This window comes from Balaenoptera ricei, chromosome 6 (genome assembly GCF_028023285.1).
Source record: "Balaenoptera ricei isolate mBalRic1 chromosome 6, mBalRic1.hap2, whole genome shotgun sequence".
Taxonomy (NCBI): domain Eukaryota; kingdom Metazoa; phylum Chordata; class Mammalia; order Artiodactyla; family Balaenopteridae; genus Balaenoptera; species Balaenoptera ricei.
Window position 1 is genome coordinate 64,493,542 of NC_082644.1, and position 26,211 is coordinate 64,519,752.

At 35.9% G+C, this 26,211-nt stretch overlaps 1 protein-coding gene across 10 annotated transcripts in view; it reads left to right on the forward strand.

Annotated features, from left to right (window-relative positions):
• The window catches only part of PTPRD (protein tyrosine phosphatase receptor type D), a 526,430-nt gene extending 508,020 nt beyond the window's left edge, over positions 1 to 18,410 (forward strand). For all 10 annotated transcript variants that reach the window (XM_059924740.1, XM_059924745.1, XM_059924742.1 and 7 more), the window contains 7 exons: positions 3,512 to 3,797; positions 4,209 to 4,387; positions 5,001 to 5,127; positions 6,293 to 6,418; positions 9,346 to 9,500; positions 12,578 to 12,713; positions 14,656 to 18,410. In XM_059924740.1, the coding sequence (XP_059780723.1) occupies positions 3,512 to 3,797; positions 4,209 to 4,387; positions 5,001 to 5,127; positions 6,293 to 6,418; positions 9,346 to 9,500; positions 12,578 to 12,713; positions 14,656 to 14,724 (1,078 nt within the window). In that variant the 3' untranslated portion in view covers positions 14,725 to 18,410. The remainder of the gene's footprint in view (positions 1 to 3,511; positions 3,798 to 4,208; positions 4,388 to 5,000; positions 5,128 to 6,292; positions 6,419 to 9,345; positions 9,501 to 12,577; positions 12,714 to 14,655) is intronic.
• The last annotated feature ends 7,801 nt before the right edge of the window (positions 18,411 to 26,211 follow it).

A 26,211-nucleotide genomic window follows, 5' to 3' on the forward strand; every position in this document is an offset into this window, starting at 1 on the left:
CATTTACCTTGAGAATATGTGTGAAAGCAGAAACTTCCTCAAACGTAAGGTATTGTTATTGGAAATATGGGGAGGAAAGGAAGAAAAGCTTGAGGGGGTAGATTAAAGCAAGATTTTGAAAGCCTGATCTCAAATGATCCTGTGGTGATTCTATCAAAAATTTCCCGGCATTAACATTTCCTATTTCTTGTTGCCAGCTTTAGAGGTAGAATTTTTACATGGAGTTTGTACCTACAAAGCGACTGCATCTTTCTTTATGTTTGCAAAACACTCTGTATGTTTAATTCAGCCTTGAAACTTACTAGATAATTAACGAGTTAATTATCACTATCATGATTTAAGAACAACAGAAAAACGAGAGGTTAAGTGACTGTCTCAGGGACACCCAGCCACTGGTATCTGGAAAAAGTATTTTGAACCTCATGGTCTTGCTTCAAGCTAAGAGACACCTCTAACATTTAAAACCCCCAAGAACTCTGCATCATAGAAAAGAGGTAACATGTAAGTTCCAGGGGACACTTTCTTCCCTCTCTTCCATATGAACAGCAAGATTGGGCTGTTAACAATATTTTGTGTTTGGAGGAGGAAAAAATAAGTTTTGCACAAGTCATAGCCTCTGTTCTTTGTTTCTTTTCTTCCCACAATTCATGAGGTAGACACAGGCACATGTTTGATTTTTTTCCTTCCTCATTTTTTTTCGGGAAAAAAAAATGAATTATTATCACCATGAAGAGGTTGATATTGTTAGGGTCTGGAGTTATCCCTACCAATTTTGCAAGATTCTGTAGTATCTTTTTGCCAGAATATAGAACCATGCATCATCCAGACATTTGGAATGGCCCCCGATGCATATTTGGAGAAAATATTCCTGCCATTGTCTAGATTTGACTTGATACATAGGGTTCAGTTATATGGCTTACAGTGTGTCTTCCACTAGGTAGAAATGCATGAAATTGTATCTAGATGGAAGTAATGCACAATTAGAAAGACAACACAGAAAAAGGAAAAAGGTTTACTTAGTCTTAGAACACACCAAATGTGGAGGCCGCCTCTGTCTTCCAGGCTAATTCTTACCTAGTTTCGTTATTTGCAATGTGACGGCTTATCAGGAGACCAAGATGTGGAAACCACTCAAAGCATTTTCCTGTCTCCCTCTTCCCTATCAGACACTTTATGGAGTCTTCAGGTATTCTCCGCATAGTTCTGAACCTTTATCAAATGTAGGATTTCTTTCACTGAGTGAGGGATCCTGTTACCAAATCTGGATAGGATGCTCATTATACAAGGCCTCTCATGCCAATCACTAATTCATTCACTTTTTCACAAACATTATTGCACACTGACTGCACGCTTGGTGCAGGGCACAGAAAACAGAAAATGCAATTCCTGCTCTCAAGATATGCTCATTATTTGCAGACAATAGCCCTACCAGACTAACTAATAATACGATGTGACTGGGACAGAGGGTGATTATAATCCTGCGGGGGGTATGGGGGAGGGAGAAGGTGGGGAGTGTAAGGGAAAACTTGCCATCTTACAGATTTCTTTGGTTAAACTAACTAAAGAAAATGGGGCTTCGTGGATCTCAGTGCATCAGGTTTCTAATTGTTTTGTGCTAGGAAATGTGCTGTCATCTCTCAGACGCTTTGTCCCAGAAGGCTTTTGCATTACATGTCAATGTCATGTCACTTTGTGGTTTAAACCCTGAATGGAGTCTTAGAGTCAGTATCCAGAGGCTCTCTGACTAGATACTGACAGTTTTTACATCTGACAAGACAAAAAAAGGAAACAGTTTTTAAATAGTGGTTATATCCTATTTCCGCAGAAACTAGTATCTGAACCTCAGGGCTCCTATGTGGAGGCTGGGTTTGATCTATGCTGCTCAGTAGTTACATAAAGGTAATATTTGTTACAAAATGCTCACTTACCACCCACAGCCACTTGGCAGTTGAATCAGGTACCTTAGTGCTCATTAAACTCATTTATATGAAGTTTTGGTACATCCCTTGCACTGGTGCTTCACTAGGCCTATGAAAATTTTACGTGCGGCTCCCAGAGCCATTCTATTTCTTTTGCTATTTCAGTCTCCTCAGTTCCCCATCCTTCTGTCCTTCAAAACTTGGTTCAAATGCCACATCACAAACCAACACACCTTTTTTTACTTGTGTTATAAATATTTATGTAAAGTATTATCTCCGTTGATAATCTGAGCTCTAGGTAGGATCTAAGTCACCTTCAATGTTGTAACCCCTATGTTACTTAGCAAAGTACTTCACTGCTCATTGAATGAAGAGATGGATGTATCAGTGCACAGGTGGACTAATAAATGAGCACATAGAAATACAGATGACGGGGAACACTGGCATATAGTGAATGAAGGAGGCTGTCTGTTGCTTGGTGTCTAAGGTGCTGATATATACCTATTCCTGTTGATTACATGTTTCCCAGCCAGGTAAACATCCATGATCAGAAGGAGAAAAACATTTGGATTCAGCCATACGTGACACATAAGTGGACTCAGCCTAAAGGGTTTGATAAAATTAGAGACAATAAAAGGCTTACCTTGGATTTAAGAACACAGATGTGTTATTTTGTTAGTATTCCTTCCCACACTCGAGGAAATTCCAATGTTCCATCCACCTGACTCTGTAATCCAGTTCAGTGAATTAGGTTGTCTCCTTGGCGGCAGAACTTGTCACTGTGCTTTGTTGATCTCTCACCTCCTCGTCTTTGAATCAGTTCCCACAAACTGGAGAACAACCCATAAGACCATATAAGTAATGGAGTTTTAAAAAATGCCTCAGAGCTTCTTCAGTAACAAAGACTGAGGCTTTTATTTTCCCACACAGAATACTTGAATTTCACCTGAAATTTCAAAATACATTCAAATCTGGAAGAAAAAGGAGTAAAAGCAAGAAGTACACCCACACTCTCTAGTGATTGCTTCTTATTAAGAATTTCTTTCCATTGAGAACACACTGCACTATTTTGAGTATGCAGCAACATTTTAATATTTTAATTATATACTTCCCACTAGATTGGTTTTAAAACTTCCTCGCTGAGTTTTAGAGTGTGAAATGTTTCAAGTTGAATGATTTACTAGTTTTCTTTTTTTCCTTTTTTTTATAAATTGAACTAAAATAGACTGAAATAGTTTGTAGAAAGATAAAGCCTAGTTCGACCTTGACCAGTTTTTAAAATATCTTTTAATGTAAAAAGCCTAAATTTTTTCTCATAATAATTTCAAACTAATGTCTGCTTTGTGTCACATGATCAAGGAGCATAGTAATTATAGATTTAATAATTTTACATTTTGAAACCAATCACCTTTTACTTGTTAATTTGTTCCCTACCCTTTGGTTTAGAATGCCCCAAAATCATCACAGTAGCTATTTGAGTAGAATTAATGGATTTAAAATGTCGTTAATTAAAAGTAATGAGAATAATGTTATGATGTGTTGGTTCCCCAAGAGATTCATTTGGACCTTGATTTTCTCTGTTTCCCTTGTAGCGCGGGCGTTGGCCGGACTGGCTGTTTCATTGTGATAGACGCCATGTTAGAAAGAATAAAGCATGAAAAAACTGTAGATATTTACGGCCATGTAACTTTAATGAGAGCCCAGAGGAATTACATGGTTCAGACAGAAGACCAGTACATCTTCATCCACGATGCATTGTCGGAGGCAGTGACTTGCGGGGATACCGAAGTGCCGGCTAGAAACTTGTACGCCTACATTCAGAAGCTGACACAAAGAGAAACAGGAGAGAATGTCACAGGGATGGAGCTCGAATTTAAGGTGTGATATTAGATGTGATGTGGTAATTCAGGAACAGTCATTCTGGAATTGTCCTTCTGAACCTTTCAAATTGGTGAAGTTACAAGATTCACCTGACCTTCTCCCTCAGGTGTCTGACTGTAAAACACTTTCTTCCTCCTTCCCTTTTCTATCCTTTGCTTCCTAATAATACCTTGAGCTCTTTTTTTGTACCCTAATTTAAACCGAGAGATCATACTCTCAGAACATAATATTTAAAACTTCCATAGTCTATATGGAGTCATTAGGTAGAAGTGAAAAGCAGTACAGTTGGAAGAGTCCTTTGCTTAAAAGCAAACAAAATCTTTGTATCTAATGAGGGACTCTTGGGTACGCTGAAGTCACGCCACAGGCTAAAATTATCTTTGATTTTTTTCTTTTTTCCTACAACAGCGTCTAGCCAGTTCTAAAGCTCACACCTCAAGATTCATCAGTGCCAATCTTCCATGTAATAAATTCAAGAATCGCCTTGTTAATATTATGCCATATGAATCCACAAGGGTATGCCTGCAGCCTATCCGAGGAGTAGAAGGATCTGATTACATCAATGCCAGTTTTATTGATGGATACAGGTATACACTCTCACTCCCCTGACAGTCCAAAGCCTTGATATTTACATGTGCCCTAGTTTCACAGCCAGAATGAATTTCATCTCAATTCAAAGTGTTTTCTTTCTGCAGAGGTCAGCATTCAGTCCCTTGGTATTCGCTTTTTTATTATTTTAGTTAGGAGTAAGAAGAAGCAGTCACAGAGTTTTTAATCTGTCCATGTGCACTCTTCTTTCAGAAGTCATTTGGATGTGGAAGGAGTTAATAAAGAAACTGTTTGTACCCTATTATATAAATTTAATAGATTGTGTAAGAGTCATTTCTACAAAATGAAGCTGCACAACTGTTTAAGTGATTTGCATGACACGTGAAATTGAGCTATTAGCATTGCTCTGAAGTTTAAATAACAGTGATAAAGACATACATCATAATATTAACAAAGCAATTTCTTTTGCAAAATCCCCAAAATGTATTAAATGTGCTTATTTGATTACACAATCCTAATGGGAATTTACTGCAATAGCATTAATAATGTTTTCATTTTTTATTACCTGGTTTGATGTTTACATATCAAATGCGAAGCCTTTGCATGTTTTCTGATTACTTTAACATGCTATTTTCATTCTCTGTGATTCAGACAACAGAAAGCTTACATTGCTACCCAGGGGCCCTTGGCAGAGACCACCGAAGACTTCTGGCGGATGCTCTGGGAGCACAATTCCACCATCGTTGTGATGCTCACCAAGCTGCGTGAGATGGGCAGAGTGAGTGTCTCCTTATAAGACACTCAAACCACAAGAGAAATGAGGATTTCATTTTAAAAACCCGAGTGCCAGCATCATTTCTTTGAAACACAGAGTACTCCGGACATGTTCTGGGCCATACATTACTGTGTTGAATTTTAACTTGCAAAGCCATATCAAATTCTTTCAGTTGTGTGTTTTGAAGAAAGAACTGGTACTTTGTTCTAGTGAAACACAATCATAGAGACAAATACGTGTGACTTGTTTTGACTCTCAATGTGTTCTTACTTCCTTTCGCTCTGGACAAGCTAGAGCTTGTGGGCCATCATTACTCTGTATGAAGGAACTTGACTTTTTTTCATCTCTGAAGCAAATTTTTACTTGCTTATCTTCCACTCCCATTAAACTGTTGGAAAGTTACGTAGTTTTTCTGAGGATATAATCTGGTAACCTCAGCTTTACTTTTAAAAAATGATTCTTCTGAAAAATACATAAAATAGCATTAGAGACACCTAAGGATCTACCACTTAGATTCAATAGATACAAGCATTCTGCCATATGTGCTTGAGATGTTTTCCTTCTCGTCTTTGTATAAACTCAATGGTAGAGATGCATCTAAAACCCCACTTTTTAGAGCCCACAGAGAGAGTGAAAAAATACCAAACTAGGAAAGTAACTTGACTTTTCTGATTTAGTTATTGAAGTCATTAAAACTGCCTGGGCTCCAGGTTCCTCAGCTGACGGAGATTGGACCAGGTCAATTCAGAGGTTTCTTTCTGTGTTCACACTTGATGGTTCTCTTCATTCCAAAACACAGTGTTGAACATCAATGCATGATTAACGTGACTAGCATTATGTCCGAGGACTGATGTAATTAATTGTCTAACTTGTAATTATGAAGATGCTTATCCTATTGAAGAATTCAGTCAACTGATGTGTATTAAGCACCTACTATATGCCAAGTATTATGCTTGATAACATGCACAAATATTGAACCACATGATTTCCCTATCCTCAGGGAACCTATGGTTTCAAAGAGAAAATGAGTCACATGCGATTGGAATCACCTTAAATTCTAAAACTGTATTAGTGAAAGAAAGACATTAAATATATAGATACATGATAAACAAAACTTTATTTACACTTTACATAGCTTGACATTAATCTTTTTTTTTTTTTTTTTTAGGAGAAATGTCACCAGTACTGGCCAGCAGAACGATCTGCAAGATACCAGTACTTTGTTGTAGATCCCATGGCTGAGTACAACATGCCACAATATATACTAAGAGAATTCAAGGTCACAGATGCCAGGGTAAGTTGGCACGTCTTATGCTCTCTTAACCATTAACTGAAAAGTAGTCTAAAATGCATCCCTGGGAGAAATATTTGCCAAGTGACCAAACTCCCGAAGTGAAAAGAAATCACTCATCCTGGAGGATTTTTTTTTAAATATAAGAGTAACTTTTCCTGTCCTGTAAGGTTTCTCACAAACACAGGCTTGGCTCACATTCAAATGCAGCATCTGGCAGCCCAACTTTGGGGACGTGCTTGGTGAGTGTGTGTGCCGGGAAGCATTTATTGATTGGTTGGCTGCGCTTACATTCACCTCCTCAGCTTATTCTCTTTGGAGCTTTTTTGACTTCTTCATTACTTGAGGCTGTAAATATGTTGTTGTTTTGCTAAGCCCTTTAGGTCATGTTGGCTTGGAGGTTAATTTGGTATGATTTTAAAATTGCAGAGCAAATGGCATTCTTCAGAAGAATCTGACAAGCTTTACACATTCTAATTTGATTCCTGGCATGGTTTATTCCTCGGTGTGCTAATGTGTCTGTCCATGAGAGCTGTGCACCCACGACCCTTGTTGGCTAATTTTCATTCTGCATTTCTTATCTAGATTGCTGAGTGCAAGGTTCAGCCCTGATGTAAGATGTTCTATGCATAAACTTTAATATCCTTGCTTCTGGCCACTTTCAAACCATGATTACAAACACATCTTAGGAGAGAGTGGGGTCAGTCCAAAGCCCTGCTTTGTTTTTGGAACTGTCACAGTGGGTGGGTTGAATAAAACTGTAAGGGTAGAGCTATTTACTTGATCCATTGTTTTTTTTGGAAAGCAGCTTTCTCAACCAAGACTCATGTTTAGAGATTGTCTACTAATCCCCAAAGCCTGGCCCTGGCTGTTGACCTAAAGTAAAAGAGAAATTGGTTAGCAGGCTGCTTGGCCCAGGTGACAGACCTGTTAATCCCAGAAAGTCTGAAGTCTTAACTACTCTGAAGGTGACTATACTCAAGACAGCAGTTAAGTCCCTAGGTCTCGTTTTGAGTTGCCCAAGCAAGCATGCCTCGGTGACCCATTGTTTAAAAAAAAAAAAAAAAGGAAAAAGCATGCCCTTTCAGAATTTGAAGCTAGATATGTGAGTGAAAACTCTGAGTGCATTCCAAGCAGACTCACCAACCATTTCTGACGACAAAGTGTAGGAGCCAGGCTCTGCAAATGGCAGAGACAAGAAACATTGAAGCAGGAACATATGTTTTGTTTTGAAGCCTCTCTGTGATTGTATAATTTTCTTAGCTGCCATAGCATTTGCTGTTTGTGCTCCTAGTATGTTTCTAATCTCAACTTCCCAGTTTAGAAAGCAAGTTGGCACTTGAGAATACAGTATTGTTAAACAGGTAACCTTTAAATGGAGTCAGGTGGTCTCTCTTCCAAATTGTAAAGGTTTGTACACATGCTGTTGAAAACAACTATGGTCAGAAATGCAATCCCCAGGATAATCAGAGGAAGACAAATCTGTATTACCTAGCCTCTGGCTTCCCTTCCTGTGCTTTTCAAACCTTTTCCAGAATCAGAAGGAAGTAAATCATGCTTCCATGGTAACCATCCATAAGTCTGTTATGGGGCCAAGAAGTTACTTTCATATTCCTCAGTATTCTCACAAACTTGAAGTGATCTCCCAATTTATTTTGATTCCCAAATGATTCCAGTCAGGAATATGCCCTGTTTGTATGGAAACCACCAGGCTGGTTGATGTGTGTCCATCTCGAGTTGGGCCATCCCCTCTTCTCCATATAACTGAATGAGAAGGATTGGGTGTCTGTCTACTTAACCAGAATCTTGGGAACTTGCACATCTGTATCCAAAAGGACTTTAATGTGGAGAGAGTTGTTACAAAAGTGGAAAGGAGGACCAAATTGAAGCCTTAACTAGGAGCAGGGACTCCTCAAATAGAATCAGCCCCTGTAAACTTGGAATTTGGATTCTCTCTCTCTCTGTTGATTCAGGGAAGAAAGCTGATGGTCATAATCGTTATTCCTGCTTCTGTAAACAGAGGGTCCCTTCTGCTTTTGTTGTGCTTCCAAAAACACTGTACAATTCCAGAAGGAATCAGAAGTCCCTTAGTGTCTTCTTTTGAAACCATTTATACTTCATGAATCAGAGTAATTTTGCCTAATCACTTTAGGAAAGATAGACTGCTCCTGTATCTAACTTTTGGTTTGTCTGCGTTAAAGCCCCGCACAGACACCTCAGTTCCTGTGGTCAGCCAGGAAGACTCCTTTTTCAGAAAACAGCATTTATTTACTAATAATCTCTCCTACCTCCTTGAGGGACACTTCACTTCCTGCTCAACAGCACAGTCGCCTGGTACACGCTGTGTGTACCGCCTTGGCTAGAAACAGTACACCTCTGAGACGTGTGGGGCGTCCAGGTTAACAACAGCTACCCGATTTGCGTCAGATCCTTTCAGTGTCACTATTTGTCATTTGACAATGCTGCAAACAAGCAAACACAGCAAATGTGAAGGTATCATGACAACAGCAAAATCTCTGGTCTGGATGACATGCCTGGATGTTCCTTTCAGTATGAAGAAGTTATTGGATTCTGAAAATTTTGAAATTCAAAATTTTGAATATGTTCCACTTTGGTTTTGAAGGCAAACTTTGGGGCTCAGAGCATTTACTAATGTGGGAACTAGGTGGCTTTTTATGAGAGCTCAGGTTTTTAATGGGCATTGTGAGAGTAAATAAATTTGCAATTTAAATATATGTGAATGTAGACAGTGTTAATAGCAGGTAAGATACTAACTGACTAATTTTCTAGTTAAACATGTTTCTAACTTTTTCTTCCCTTTTTTTTTTCCTTTTTTTGGAAAACATCATGCCTGCTGTTGTGGTCCGTGCACTGGCTGCATCCTCCCGGCGTCCTCCTTTGCGGTTGGATGTGTGGCTTTCTCTCTAAAGGACGGGCAGTCCCGAACGGTGAGGCAGTTCCAGTTCACTGACTGGCCAGAGCAAGGAGTGCCAAAGTCTGGAGAAGGATTTATTGACTTCATTGGCCAAGTCCATAAAACAAAAGAGCAGTTTGGCCAAGATGGACCCATTTCAGTCCATTGCAGGTGAGAATCAGGAATGATGAGTTTCCGTTTGTGCTGAATGCAGTGATAACTTTGAAAATATGTACTGTTGTCTATTCATTGTTGGTACCAGTTTACTGTGAATCTGCATAACTGAAATTTTATTTTTATTTTTCTCAGAAGTGTATTGTAAACCCTAAATCAAGGACTCATTTCTCTTGTTTTCCACAAAGTGAAAATAATCAGAGGAAGATTTTTTATCTTCAAATTTTGCCTCTTGTAACAAAGAACCAAACTGTGTTTTCCTTGCCTGTTTTACCATAACAGGAATTGTTTGTACATCCCCTAGTGATAATTTGTTCAGTTTATCATTCCTTACTTGTTTTGCTTTCATAGCATTACCCTGATAACTATCTTTCTGTATCTTTCTCCTGGGTTTGCCTTCTTGAGAAAACCATAAATAGTTATTAAGCCTTAATAACAATACTAATTCTTTTCAGTCAATAAGTGATTAGAATGGTACCTCAGTTAAAATTGCAATTTGCTTGAAAATTGTTGCTATATCAGAAAATGAAGCACCTTCAAGTTAATTATTTTCAATGGTTTCCACAGCATTTTATAATTCAAGTCATTGAAGCTAATAGAAATAGCAAGTAAACAGTTCAGAAAGGACGCTCACCATAAATTTAGTGCTTTTGGAAGTTACTATGCAAAAACCTTCCAGCAAAAGGAATTCACCTAATTTTTTTTTAGTTTCAGTTTGTAATCTCTTTATAGTCAAAATCTTGAAAGAGTTTATTAAAAAATTTACTTTGCTTCCCCCCCAAAATCCCAAACTACAGTTCTTAGTGATATGGGAGACAGGGTCTCAAAACAGGAGAAATATTAGACACGGGCTTCAAAACATCTGAGGTCTAGTCCCACTTCTATCATCATGTAGCTCTGTGACAGTAGGGAAATTTCTCTAGACCTCAGTTTTCTCAGCTGATCTCCAAGACCCTTTCTGGGACACACAGTGTGCTATTATATGAGAAGCAGACCTTATTTATACACGTTTGCTGTGTGTTGAGTTTATCCAAAATTCTTTGCTCTAGACCACCAAAGAGCATGTAGTAAATGATGCATGGACTCGATATTCAGACAAAGTGGATGGTATATATTGGACTTGAATTACCTGGATATCCCCCTTAATTTTCCACAGAATTTGCCCAAATCCTAATCCAAATTTTCCAGTATAAGCTATAAAGAAAAGAATATGTTCAACACATTTTTAACTTCAGGCATTCCCATAAGTATAAATAAGTGTGTGTATGCATGTATCTTTTTTCATTGCTTTTGTCACAAAATTATTCGTATATAGAGTATATACAAAGACTCCTTTGTATACTATGACATGTTATTCATATATCTTAAAGACTTCCAGATATCTTCTCTTATCTGGGAATATTTTTAAAATACCACTTATTTATAGCTTATTAAAAACATGATAAAGTCAATAAATTTGGAACTTATAAGGCCAGTTTCTGTTATTTTCTTGAAAGCACCTAATAGAAAGCCAGAAACCCTATATTTTTGTTACATTTGAGCAATCAAATCAAAGTAAGATAGACTCTGGAGTACCTGGACCATTCAACAGAAAGATCATAAATCACAGTCTCTCAGGATTAAGAGAGACTTCCAAGGTTGAAAGGGACCTTCAAGGTCATCTACTCCAGCTTAACAGAGAGACTTGACTGCTCCTGGTTATCCTTAGTCACTTTGTAAAACCTGCCTATGGATTTTAAAGCTTCACTTACATTTCGGTTAGGACTCTTTAGAAAACCCAGTTTATAAAGGGACACACTATTTATATATCAACTACATCCCCAAGTAAATGAATCCATCCATTTTCTACAGCCTGTACCCAAGCATTACACATGCTGTTTAATTAGGATCCAAAAGTGTAGGGATTTTTCAGATTATTCACTCTTTTCCTCATTACCTAAACCTCCAGGTGCTTTCCTACTTCTTAAGAGCACAAAAGCTATGAATTAATTTTCTTCTCTTGCTGCTGTTACAATTCTGGAATCATCTTAAAACAATAAAGAAAACAGAAACTCAAAACCTTGCTAACGTGGTGGAAAGAATCCTGGTGTTTTAGCTACTGAACATCTAAAAATAGTAGATAAGTGTATAGCTCAGTGGCTCTTAACCACTTTTTTTAATTCTTCTTCTTTTTTTTATTTTTTCCAGTTTAGAGACCCCTTTGTTAATCTGTTAAAGTTGTAAGTTTCAGAAACAGAAAAAATATATATACATTTACACAATCCATACATATAAGCTATTCATAGACCCTTCCAAAGACTAAATGAGGATCCCATGTCAAAAATCCTGTTATATTGATAGACTGTCCTTTCTCATATCAAAACTGATGTCTGAATTTGAATAGTCTATATACCTTCATATTTATTTATACGTCTAGGTGATGGGACATGTTGCACAGATTCTTAAGTGACTACAAGAAAATTTGAAGGCACTCAGTTTGTCTTACCTTATCTGAATTATTTCAAATGTAGAGAACAAACATATGGACACCAAGGGGGGAAAGTGGCGGGGGCGGGGGTGGTGGTGGCGTGATGAATTGGGTGATTGGGATTGACATGTATACACTAATATGTATAAAATAGATAACTAATAAGAACCGGCTGTATAAAAAATAAATAATATTCTAAAATTTAAAAAAAATGAATTATTTCATACTTTAAAAATATTAAGCAGGCAAAGTCTACAATTTCAGGATCTGCATGAAGAGTATAAATCTATATTTTATTTACCATTCCTTTTATCCATTTATTTTATGTTTCCTGGGCCTTTCCAAAAATGACATATAATCCCAGTTGAAGGGTTATTATATTTTATAAGACTTAATCCTAATTACTCCACATTCATTCTCACCTGTTATCATGGCACACTGTCTTAAGAGTAATCATTTCATGAACCCAACACCACATTTTCCTGAACATTGCTGTAGAAGAACCCAATGTAATATGGAAGCTGGTGGACATACGTCCACCTCCAAGCAAATGTGGCCAAGACTGTGAGTGTCTCATCCAGTAATGTTGTCTTTGTTATTATGACAGTGCGGGCGTTGGAAGAACTGGAGTCTTCATAACACTAAGCATTGTTTTGGAAAGAATGAGATATGAAGGAGTAGTAGATATCTTCCAGACTGTCAAAATGTTAAGAACGCAACGACCAGCCATGGTGCAGACAGAGGTGAGAAAAATCTCCAGGAGTTTGTTTGTCACATCTCAAGAACCAAATAATAGATTTTGTTTGCCAAGATCTCCTAGAGTCCAGAGACTCTCAACACCAGAGGCAAAATGCAGGAAAATACTGTAGGAAAAGCATCCAGTTGTTTAATATTTTTGAACCTCATTTTCCCCCTTTGTAAATGGGAGTGACAGTGTCATTGTCTGGTTTGGAAGTTATCTAAGATGATGTGTTAGATTGAACCACGTTAAATTGTCACTATTTGGGGCCTACAAAAATGGCAATTTCATATAATTCATTTTATATATATATATATATATATATATATATATATACACACACACACACACATTAATGTGATATACATTGCACGAATTTAATATATGTAAAAAGCCCAATGGTAGATAATATACCTGGTAGATAACAGACCCTTGGCCCATTTTATGCCTCCATTCTCCTTCTATATGCCTAGGTATTATCAACTGCTCTATATTTCATTTCTTAATAATGGTATTTTAAAATATTTGCATCCTGGATATGCACTAGAGAAATTAGCCTTCCACTTTCTACTCCAAGAATTGATATGAAAATTCTGATATTTTTCAGAATAATAGGAGTTCATGATTTAGCCAGTCTGACCTACTGGCTTCATTTTAAGGATAATATAAGTGATAGATAGTGTTTCTGTTTCTCAAAAGGCCACCAAATTATACAATTTATATGTATTCCTAAATTCATAACCCACAGTATCTTCCAGACTTTGATTTCAAAATAGTGCAAGCATTTGGCTTGCAATACTCAAAACATTATGTCAGCCTGACAAACTTAATGGGTGTTGGGGGTGACGAGGGAAATTGGACGTTTAAAAAGCCTTAACACTTAGCCAAGCAACTTACTGTGACAAGATAGGAAAGCAAACTCCATTTATTTTGCATTACCATTTTTATTGTAGAAAAATGCACATTTAAGCAAAATAGAAACTATCTACTTTCAGCCCCATTGGCTACTGAAAATAAGTTTCTTTTATGGGGAAAATCCTACTTTTTCTCACCCCTTCTCAACTGTAAATTATAATTTTTCTATCTTATAATGCCCCCACTTATTCCCATTTGACAGTGTTCTTCCCTGTCTGAAAAAGGACATTTCGTGCTGTTTTAGTTTAGTGTGGGTCTTTCTAGAACAGGCAACTAACTAGCCATCACACTGAATTAGGCCAAATGGCACAGGTATTTTTTGACATGGGCAGCCAGTCTTGTGATGCCATTTTCAAGGGATGAAAAGCCTAAAAGTTCAGCGCCCTGTGTATTCGGCTTTGTGTGCCTGATGTTCATCACAAAGATACCTTTTGGCCGCTTCCCTCACTTATATAAACACATCAGAAACAATGGAGAATAATTCTGATTGCAGGCAACAAGGTCTACTGTCTGATAAGATTTTTTTTTTTTTAAATTCAAATGTTTTTGGCAACAGCCCAGAAGATAAATGAAACCACATTTTCCTCAGGACAATACGTGTCTGCATCGGCCTCTCTTAAATATGCGAACTGAGAATTACTTACCTCAAATAATTAGATAATTTTAAAAGACGGCTGTGACATATAAGGAGTTCCCATGTTTAGCTGGTGGTAATTGTCTGGTACTATCCTTGGAGAACAGTTCACATATGTCTGGAAGATAATGTTCACAGGAGCTGTTACTACTTTGGAATTAGGAGACTATTTTAGTCGAACTGACTGGTAAAGTTAATAAATACCCCATGTGGCTAATGGTTCTTTGCTCAAAACAAAACAAAACAAAACAATTGGTCATTGGATTGAATTGATTGGCGAAAGCAGTGATTTTGCCCCCGTCTAGATGTAACTTTGTCTTCCAACATCGATTTCCACTTTTCTGTTAAAATGTACTCATGGCCCCTTTTCTTTCTCCCCATGCTTTGTCTCCGGCAGGATCAGTATCAGTTCTGCTATCGAGCCGCACTAGAGTACCTGGGCAGCTTTGATCACTATGCAACGTAGAAACCCCTGACCCACTTTGGATTTTTACTGCAAGCCCTTCAATATCCATGGAGTCTCTTCTGAGCCATACAGGGCATTTGAGAAGTCCTTCTTAACTTCTAGCTAACAACCACTTAGTGGGACTATCACACACAAAACAAATTTAAAAACACAAACTCTTCTGGGTGGACCAAGAATTCACAGTTTAATAATCTAACCTGAAAAATAATAAAGAGAGTCCTGACTGATGAGGCATCTGAAGGATTTTATTTACAGATACCTCAAGGATTCAAAATAAAGGGAAGAAGAAATCACAGCAAAGAACCGCCATCTTGTTCAGGATTGCTTGATAGGTGCAAAGAGAAATGGCCTGAGTGCAGCAGTTCAGGGCAAGATCTTTGCTGGCTTCTTATGACAAAATGGACTTTGCTTTGACATTGCCCCTTCCCACCATACTACTCATGATAACATTTTAGCGGGAAAGGGGGTGGGGAATGTTTAAAAAGAAAGTCTTTGATTTAGTTTTTTAGTATTGTAAAGATACTGCTGACCTGTGCTTCATTTTTAACTGTGTAAACTTTTTTTTTAACAAAATGTATCATTCGATAAAGTGAATTTTAAAAAAGTTACATAACTCTTCATTTTTTATTTCCAAATTGTAGGTTTTTTTAAGCTGTAGAACTGTTATCTGTGATACCTTGCTGTAGAAATATAAAATAATTGGAAAATTTGCACATTTTTGTGCAATACTCTTAATCTACAGTCTCGGTCTCGTCTGGTATTACTTTTACACTTCTCTCTGGTTTTTGTTGCTGAGAAAGTACCCATTTTCTTCAAATAATAAAGAGAACTTTGTTTTGTTATTTGGAATCAACAGGGAGGCGCAAAGTATAAAGTTGCTGCTAACATATATACATATATATCCATATTTTATAGGGGTGTCTATGTATATATAGATAGTGTGTCCACACAAAAAGATAGATATAGCTATCATTCAGTTCTTCCATGATTTAGTTTTTAAATTTTTTAAGGTAGAGAAGCTACTGTAACATCTTTTTCAATTTGTTATTAATTTTATGACATACTGATATTTCTCAATATCACAAAATTTTAATTTTTAAGGGAAATGAGGAATGCACATCAGTGATTGTCAAACCTCACCCCCTTAATTTCCCACCCAATCTCCCCCCACCCCCCTAATCATATTCACAAATACTATTTTGTTAGCCAGGCTTCCAACAAAGTTCAATATTTCTAACACTCTAGTGCAATAAAACATTATTAAATATCTAAGAGGTGTGCATGTGGGAAAGGTCAGTGCATATCCCTTTAGGAGGAGAGAATGTTGTAATATATCAGCTATCAAGATGTTTAAAAAACAGTGTATTCAATCGTATATTGTCTATAGTATGTGCTATGAAATTTGCATTTATGATATGTAACAGGGGCAAAGCCAAACTCATGTTACTCTGTTCAGTCGGAAACATTTTTTGTGGCATACAGCATTCCTGGGAAGTGCTGTACTTTGTTTTCTTTTGGTTTTAGTTTTGCATTTAGAGTGCCTTATAATTGATGCCTATTTTAATAGCATTTCTTTTCAGCTTTTGGTTCATATTTTCATTATTTGTTCGTATGTGTTTCTCTTCCAATTAAAGCATTATCTGTTTACCACATGTACAAAAACTCTTTGAATAATATGCATTCCTAGTTTTCAACCAAGTCGGGGATGTTAGTGATTGTACCAGCCCAAAGCACTTGGATAATCAGGGCCCTTCTTCCTTTCATAATTGTCAACATCAGGAAAAGCTACCTGTTTTATTTGTAATCCCTTCCAAATCTGCTCTGGAACATTCAGTAACTGCACCAAACTTAATTTATTAACAAACATGATTGTCAACTTTGAACATATTTACTATTTCATTAGGATTTTTCTAAAAGGAGAAATTTAAAAAAATATATATATATATGTATATATATATCCCCCCCAAATTTTTCAACATAATTTCTATAGGAAGCCATGGACAATGGCATGAGTTTGCCATATCTTACATGATTTTAAAGAACACTCAGAATATCCAAGGAACTCTTATTAAAGAGTTTTGGTAAAATATTTTGGTTTAATGTTAGCTTCATTGATGTTCTGCATGGAAGGATTTTTGTTTTCTACATTTTCCCATCACTAGCAGAATGAAATCCAAGAGACCAAACACTTGCAAGCATCATATTTGAGCACTTTTGTAAAAAAAAAAAAGAAAAGAAAGAAAAAGAAAAAAAAAAGAAAAACTATAATACTCAAAAAAAAAAAAAAAGTATCTAGAAGGCTACCTCAGAATGAGACTCTCTAACCTACATCAGAACAAGAGAAGAATGTGCACTATGTGGGTCTGTTGTTGTTTTCTTTTAGTTTGTATCTTTTGGAGATTTATCCAAGTGCCAGATTACTCAGTGCTATGATTTTTGTTTAGTGAAACAAAGGGGGTCAGACAGACATTGCATCATGCAGACATGCCATGTTGGACAGGTAGAATTCGATGGTGTATTGCACACCAGAACGATTGGCCAATGAGCAGTTTCTCTCCCTGAAACCAAAACTGCCCATTTGGCAAAGGGAAAGGGGAGAATAATCACAAGAAGAAAATGAACGGGATGCATACCATAGACAAGCGTGGAGGAGACTATTCCAGATATCTTACTGTTCAGGAGCTGTTCTGAGAGCTAACTCCCTTACTGTCATTGATGTGCATTCCACTCTGCTTTTCTGTACAACCATTCTATCTTCTTTTCCCAGGTAAACATCTTTATCTACCACTACCATAAACTTTCAAGTTTCCAATTATTTTCATCATCATAACCAGTACGGTGCTATTATTTACCTATGTACGTGTAGTTATGTATAATTTTGTAATTAGTTACAAAGGTAAAAAAAAATCAAAATATATAAAAAGTGATTTGTACAGAACTTTATTTTAGCTCTTTTTTAAAAATGATTTGCATGGTTAGACAATGGCGAGGACAGCCAGGGGAGGGAAGGGCCTCTAGGGAACTTTGCACTTTCTATACCTTTGTACTATGCACTGCCCTATTGATTCTACACCCAATAATGTTATTACTTGAACCCATCTGTAAGAAACTGCTTCAGAAATTCGTTTGTGTGTATGTAAATAACCCACATAGAAACAGGAAAGGAAAAATTCTGCAGCAATGTACAGATTTTTTTCTTTCCTGGTTTTGTTTTTGTTTTGTTTTGTTTTTTTGGTTTCGCTTTGCTTTAGGCCTTTCTTTTTATTTTTAATTGCCTTTTCTTTTTCCTGTTTTGGATTTTAGTTTCCTTTGGGTTTATGGGTGCCCTGATACTCCAGCAGAGATCAGAAGGCTACAGATCCATCCTATCCATCTGTTATGTGGCTTTGCCATCCAAGCTTGGAGTGTCTTTACAAAGATAATAACAGTTGTGTTCTTTGCTCTCGTTTTGGATGCATAGACTGAAAAATTAAAAAAAAAAAAAACTTGTAAAATGGCTTGTTAAAAAAATACAATTACCTCTAATCAGTAGTACGCGTAAATGTTTTACAGAATGAAAGGCGTGCTTTTTATTTTCTTACTTCGTTACATTGGTGGCGAAAGAAGTCTGTATGAAAATCAGTTCTTTGCTGACACAAGTTCCATTTGTTACAAATGAATTCTAATAAAAATGTCAGTGTTATGCAGCCCTGGCCTTTGCTTTTGTCCACTCAAGCACTTTGGTTTTGAACTAACTATGTATGTTCCCTCTTCCCCCCTGGTTATTTGGTTAGTTCCTTTATACTAATAGTAATTCTACTTACCAAGAGGCTGCTATCTACAGGTGCCTGCCTTGAGGTGAGCACCTTTCACTGGTAAGCAAAACTGAGGCTTAAAGAAATGGTTTGCCCAAGTTCACACAGCAAAGAAAGAAGCCTTGGTATCATTCAAACTAGAGATCATGGGCAATCTTTAATTCTTCGTGATGACTACTATATACATATAAGTGCATTAGAATGTATATAAGTATTATCATCTTGAAACAACTGGCATCTCTCAAGTACATAAAAACTCTTTGGGAACATGGCTAAGAAAATACTTGGCTTGGATTGTTTATTCAGTCATTCAATATTGTAAGTCAGAACTGTTGTAGGCATTGGGAATGCAACTGTGAACAAATGAGATACTGCTGCTTCTCCTATGGAGACTGCAGCCTAGGGAGAGAGGCTTGCATTAAATAAATAATGATAAAATTACACTCTGACAAGTGTTAGAAGGGAAAGTAGAGATCCATGAAGTTAGGACTTTCTATTGTGAGGGACAGAAACTCTGACTCAGCTTAAAAGACAAGGAAAGTGTTTTTTGGCTCATATATTTAAAGATCAGGAATGGGCTTATATTGAGAGAGTAGAAATATATAATCTTCGGAAACAACTGGATTCAGAACTCAGGTGATATCTTCAACACTTGGCATCTCTCTCTTTCTCCCATCCTGGTTTCTACTTTCTTAGTGTCAGTTCTAAGCAATCTATGCGGTCCTTGGAAACTTTGGGATCATAACATCAAAAAGCAGGCAAGTGGAAGAGTTAATTCCCCAACAGCACCAAAAGAAACCCCCGAACAGAATGGATGCTTGTTGGCCCCCATTGATATGACCTGGAGTAAGTGATCATCTCAGGAGCACAACTGTGGATAGGAGGAGAGAATGTGCTCATTGAGTTGCCAGATCAAGAAGGATGTACAGTAGCTGTCACCTTGCCAAATAGTGATGAATATGCTAGGACCAACAACTGACTGCCAACCAACCTAATGAATTAAGGTAAGGCAAAGCACAGGTAAGCTGGGTAATGTTACAACTACATGTTGCCACGGAAATGATGAGGGAATGAAACAATCCCATTATCCAAAAAGTATTTTGGAAAACTTGATACTAAATAGACAATTAGACTCTTTTTTCCTCCCTCTTTCTTGCTCTCCAGCTAAATTGTCCTTTAATTTTATAGATTCAATCACCCTATTGATTGATCGTGTAAACACACAATCCCTAACCAGAAAAACAGGACAAAATTTTCAAGGTGAATCATACTTAATATTCTGATCATTGTGATGCATTATATTAAACAGATGTCTGATTGGAATGCCAAAGATGACAAAATAGCTCACTTCACACATGTACACACATGTAGGAATTATTAGTTAATAATAACTCACTAATAGTTTAGGTTTCTTTTCTTAGTCATATTTATGATTAGACTTCATAAATTAAGAGAATTTCGATAAAGTATAATAATTTGTAAAATTATAAATCTGAAAAGTGTTTAACTTTATGATTTTTAAAAAGGGTTTCTGTAAGTTCTAAGGAAATAAACATAGTAAGGAACAACTATGAATTTGAAATTGTAGATTGTATCATTATTTGTAATAGCAAAATAAAAGTGAAAACTAAATGTTCACTAATAGGAAATGATTAAAAAAAAATGTATATATGTGAAATTGTATATATGTAAAATGTTATACACACACACATCACAATACCATGAATAATACATTGTAATTTAGCCATTAAGTGGTTAGGTAGTTTGTGGGAAAAAGTTATGACATGAAAAATCATTAAAAGGAGGTATAAAATTATGTACACATATTAAAACAAAGAATTAAATGACTGGAAAGAAATGCATCATTTACTAAATGATAACTATGTAATAAAACTATCTTGTATTTTTTTCTGAAATTTTTATAATAAGTACTTTAAAGTAGGGGTGCTTTAAAATATATGAGAAGATGGATTAATTTTTAAAAATCAATTTAAAAAGGCAAGAATGGAGAGAAAAAAAAAGAACTCAGGAAAGAACCAAGGACAGGTGGGACAAATAGAAAGAAACTAATAATATGATAGATTTAAACAAAACAAAAATTACATTAAATGTAAATGTAGTATATCCAACTTAAAAATATACATTGTAGTCTAGATATATAGTGCTCATAAAAGTATAAGAATGCTGAAAGTAAAAGAAGGTCAAGAAATATGCCATGCAAACATAGCCAAAAGAATGCTGTGCTGTTATTAATTTCAGCCATAGCATTAGCAAATAATAAGTCAATTCACAATGAAAAAAGCTTCAATGCACCAGGAAGATGTAACAATTCTGTTTGTATGCACTTATCATACAGCTTCAAAATAGATACAATAGAAATAGGCAGAACTAAATAGAATTACATACCTATCCACAATCATAATGGGAGATTTTAAAACACTTCTCTCAGTAGTTGATAAAATTATTGTTTCAGAACAGACCAAAAATATTTGGTAATGATATAAAATATATAAATAACCTGATTAACAAAATTAACCTAAGTGACCTATGTAGATCACTACTCAACAACTGAAGAATATACATTATTCAACAGCTTAAGAATACATTCAATAAGAATTGAATACATTTTCAAGAGCACATGGAATAGCTACCAAAATTGACTAGGGATTGGACCATAAAGCAAATCTCAATAAATTTTGAGTGTTTTAATTATGTAGAGTATATTCATTCTCTGACCACATTACAGTTCAACCAGAAGTCTATATCAAAGATATTTAGAAAATTCTCATATGTACGCATGGTAATTAAGAAAGAGCCTTCTAAATAGCCAATAGGTCAGAGAAGAAATCACAATGGAAGTAAGAAATTATAACTATAAAATTATGAAATACTGCATATCAAAACTTGTGGGATAAAGCTAAACTGTGCTTTAGACAGAAATTTATAGCCTTAAATGCATATGTTAGAAAAAAAGAAAGATTGAAAAACCAATGATCTTGAAATTAATTAGAAATTAGAAAATTAACAGTTAATTCTATCCCAAGAAAGTAGAAGGAAGGAAATAATAAAGAAAAGAAATAATAGTAAAATTTAAAATAAATACATAATAGGGAGTATCAACAAAACTTATAGTTAAAAGCTGATTCCCTGAAAGAGAACAATATTGGTAAACCCTAGCAAAATGATTTAAACAAAAGAGATGGAAAAACAATATCAGGAATTTGAATAGGAGCATAATACTTCAGAATTTACCAACATTAACCACTCTAAGTAACAAAGGGTCCATATTCACAATATATAACCAACTCCTAAAAATATATATGAAAAAGGCAGGTACCCCCACCCCCAGGAAAGATTAGGCACTAGGCTTGAATAGGTATGTCACCAAAAAAAAAAAAAAAAGGTAGCCAAATTGCTCAAAACAAATGAAAACTTATTTAATTTAATAAATAATCATGGAAATGCAAGTTAAAGCCACAATGCAATACCAATATGCACGCAACAGAACAGCTAATATTAAAAAGGCTAACCATATTAAAGGTTGGTGAGAATCCATGAGGTCTGAGTGAATGGTCCTTACACATATAAAGCATCTATGGAATTCTGCGCCATTCCCTATTACTAGCATACACTCTGCTTTTTAGAATGCAATTTTACAAACGCTGTACAACACGGTTAAGCATTCCAAAGTAAAGTGAAATATATACATAGCTTATCCAGTAGTTTTACAGGTTGTAATTATATCATAAATAGAAATGCATGCATATGTGAATAAGAGACTAAGAACAGAATAAGATTCTGTCCATTGAAACGTTAATCATAGAGCCAAAAATTCTAAATAACATAAATGTCCATCCACAGTAAAATGGATAAATAGATTGTGGTAAAATGGCACAATGGAATACAGTGAATAAGTATGATCAACATAACATAAAGCAAAACATACCATACATAAAAAATACGCACTATATGATTCTCAAGTGGTTCCCTCTTGGGAGGAGGTAAGCAGTGATTAGGAGAGAAGAAAGCAAACTTCTTGGGTGCTGACTATTTTATTTCTTGATCTAGATGTGGTTCCATAGCTATTTGTTTTTTGATAAATCTCTGAGCTATATACCTTTACTTTCTTGTGTTTTTCTCTATTCGTTGCATGTCAATAAAGATTTATTAATGGCTATTATTTACATATATACATGTGTAAAATAAATTGGTTTTCAAAATGTGAATATTATAGCAGTGTTTGTCAATGTACAGGATCCAGCCCACTCTTAGACTACAGGAATGACATGCAATTCCATAGAAAGTTTACACGGGTAAGGAACACTCATCATAACCTAGTAAGCTATTCAGTGATGCTAAAATTTGATGTAGAAATAATTGTTGTTAAATTTTAGTGTAACCATTATTTACAACAGCCAAGACATAGAATCAACCTAAATGTCCATCGACAGAGGAATGGATAAAAAAGATGGAATATACAATGGAATATTACTCAGCCATAAAAAAGAATGAAATAATGCCATTTGCAGCAACATGGATGGACCTAGAAATTATTATACTAAGTGAAGTAAGTCAGGCAGAGAAAGACAAATATATGATATCACTCATATGTGGAATCTAATTTTTTAAAAATGATAGAAATGAACTTATTTACAAAACAGAAACAGACTCACTGACTTCAAAAAAAACCTTATGATTACCAAAGGGGAAAGGTGGGGGGGAAAGGATAAATTAGGAGTTTAGGATTAACATATACATACTACTCTGTATAAAATAAACAACAAGGACTTACTGTATAACACAGGGAACTCTACTCAATATTCTGCAATAACCTATATGGGAAAAGGATCTGAAAAAGAATGGATATATGTATATGTATAACTGAATCACTTTGCCGTACACCTGAAACTAATACATTGTAAATCAACTATACCCCAACATAAAATAAAAATTAAGTTAAAAAAAACCAGTTAACTCAGAAACTTTAATCATATTAATTGTCATTTTTAAAGATATTTCTTTATTTCTCAAGGATCTGTGTGTTACACCAGTACAGTTTAGAAGTGTGTAGACACAGTCTGAGGAGGGCATCAGCTGCTCAGACTCAGGGTAAAGACAAGGACCTCCCACTTCAGCTTTGACATTCATGTATATTAATATATACAGAAGTGTATATAATAAAGACTTTATGAAAAAAAGTTTAGTGAAACCAAAATTATTTTGGTCTCTTCAGTTCTTATCATTTTTTTTTTCCTACTGGGACTGGAAATAAAAGAGCTAGATGGGATATAGCGACTTTTACTCTGGGTTAGACTACTAAAGTTAATAAAGTCTTGGGTATGAACTGCCTATCGGTTAGAAGGATTTAAGTGTGTCTCTTGGTCCTAGATTGTGCTGGTAGCCTATCCAGCAAGTTGAAAGTGTGGATCATTGGCTACCAAGACAGACAAGCATGAGAGAATAGATGAATCAGAGCTGGATTTATATCATTTCTGGAAAATCAACTTAAAGGGCAAAGCCTATTGATTACGACAATATCATGTATCAGGAAGAAAAACAAAACCCTGGAATCAGATTTGGGTTCAAATCCGGCCTTCATCATGTTATTAGCTGAGTTGGTCCTAATCAAGCTACTTAATTTTCTAAACCTTTATTTTCCCATATATAAAATAGAGATGAATTATCTACCCTCCAGGTTTATTATACAAATTAAAAATAATTTCTATAATATGCATACTAGTTATGATTCACGGAGGATTGATGCTCATTGTGGATAAGACTCAGCATTTCCACTTTCCCATTAAAAAGACACACATGTCTTAAAAAACAATATTAAAGAAGAAAAACAATAGTCATCTACAAAGTATCTTGTAATAAATTAATATGCATAGTTTGAATCTTTTTTCTGGCTGTGGGACACTCTTTCAAGATACAGAAGAAATGGTCATTTCTGCAAAGTCATCCAAGAATTGCTCTACTGATTTCTTCCTTATTGAATGCCAAGTTAATTACTGTGAAATAGACTTGGTTGTGCCATGTTGGTGTTTGGACAGTGCTGTGTATTGCAGAGTGTTTTATAGCTATTAATTATTGTCCTCACAATGTTGGGAAGTGGACCACTGCAACCTTCTTGGAGCACTAATTAGACTCTGGCACAGAAAGATCATATAACTTGCTGAAGGTCATTCACTGAAAAAAGCTTTGAAGACTGCAGGCAGAAGAAGGGACCCAGTTTGCTGAAATGTGAAGAACCACAAAATGGAAATCCAGAGGTCTAGTATCTAAACTCAGCTTTGCCACTCACTCTGCTATCTGGGCAAGTCACATAATCTCTCTCAGCCTCATTTCCTCATTTGAAAAATAGTAAGAATGACTCATAGATATTATTGAGATCTAGATTCTAGGATTATAATAGCCTAAAGTCTCTTGAATGGAAACATACATTGACAATTTTATCATTAAAATACATCTTGTCATTTTTTTAAAAGTTAATAATCATCTGAAACATGTTGGACTCAGTTGCCAAGACGGAACAAAATCCAAGATTGAGCGAAACAAGGCTAGAGGGAACCCTATGGAACTGCATTTAACCTTCAAAAGACAGTTATGTGTAGGAGACGTGGGATTTAGAGCAGGTCAATCAGGCTTCTGTGCATCTAGGCTCCTCCACTTAGTAGCTGCATGACGTGGGCAATTAACTTTTCAAAGCCTGTTACCTTTTCTATAAAATAGGGATAATACTTCTCTTAGGAAGTTTTTGTAAGGAGTAAAAGAGATGGCACAGACTAAGGACAAAGTAAATAATAACTAAGAATACTTGTTTTCTTTCTAATAAGGATAGTAAAACATAGGAAGGATGAACTTCTGCTCATTTACACCAACACAGTAATGTGTAACACCGAAAATATTTTTCAGTATATTCAGTAAGAACACACAATTCTTCTACTCCCCATTTGAAATGTTCTGAACTAAGAAAATATGTTTTGCGCTAACAAAGATCATCTTGGCATTCCAACTGCATACTCTACCTGATGATATTAGCAAGGGGCTCGTGATTATTGATAAAGTCGCCTGCATGGTCATCTGGACTGTTTATTCCTTCCTTCCTTCTTTCATTTATTCAGTTATTTAACAAACACTCATCTCTTTTCCTTAATACTGGGCAAGTAATTGGCATTTGACGGACCCTGAAAAGAGCATAATATCCCTATCCTCAAGGTGCTTCCAGACTACAAAGGAAGACTTATACCAACACATCATTGCATCAGAGCAATATGAAGTAGGTTGCTCTTGAATAACTCAGTTCTACACAGGAAAGTCAGCTTAGACATCTTGTCCTCTGCAAAGCTGCACTGCATCTTGAAAGATGAGTAGGATTAAATCAGTTGGTCAAGTTTGGGGAACACATTATGGGCAGAGAATAGTGTGCTGAAGGGCAAATATTAGCACATGAGGTTAAGGAAATGACAAGGGCTTTGTCATCAGGGCCGCATGGGAAGAGGCAGTACTAGCAATGATAGAGGGACCATGTGCTGAAGAGTTGGTTTTCATCATGAAGTTAATCAGGTGCCATGGGAGGAATTCATAACAGAAGTGGCATGAATGAACCAATGGAAAGACCCAAAATTCTTGCTCAGAATTGCTGCAATCCCAAAACTATCATCAGCAAAGGAGAACTTTCGGTCCTCTCCCT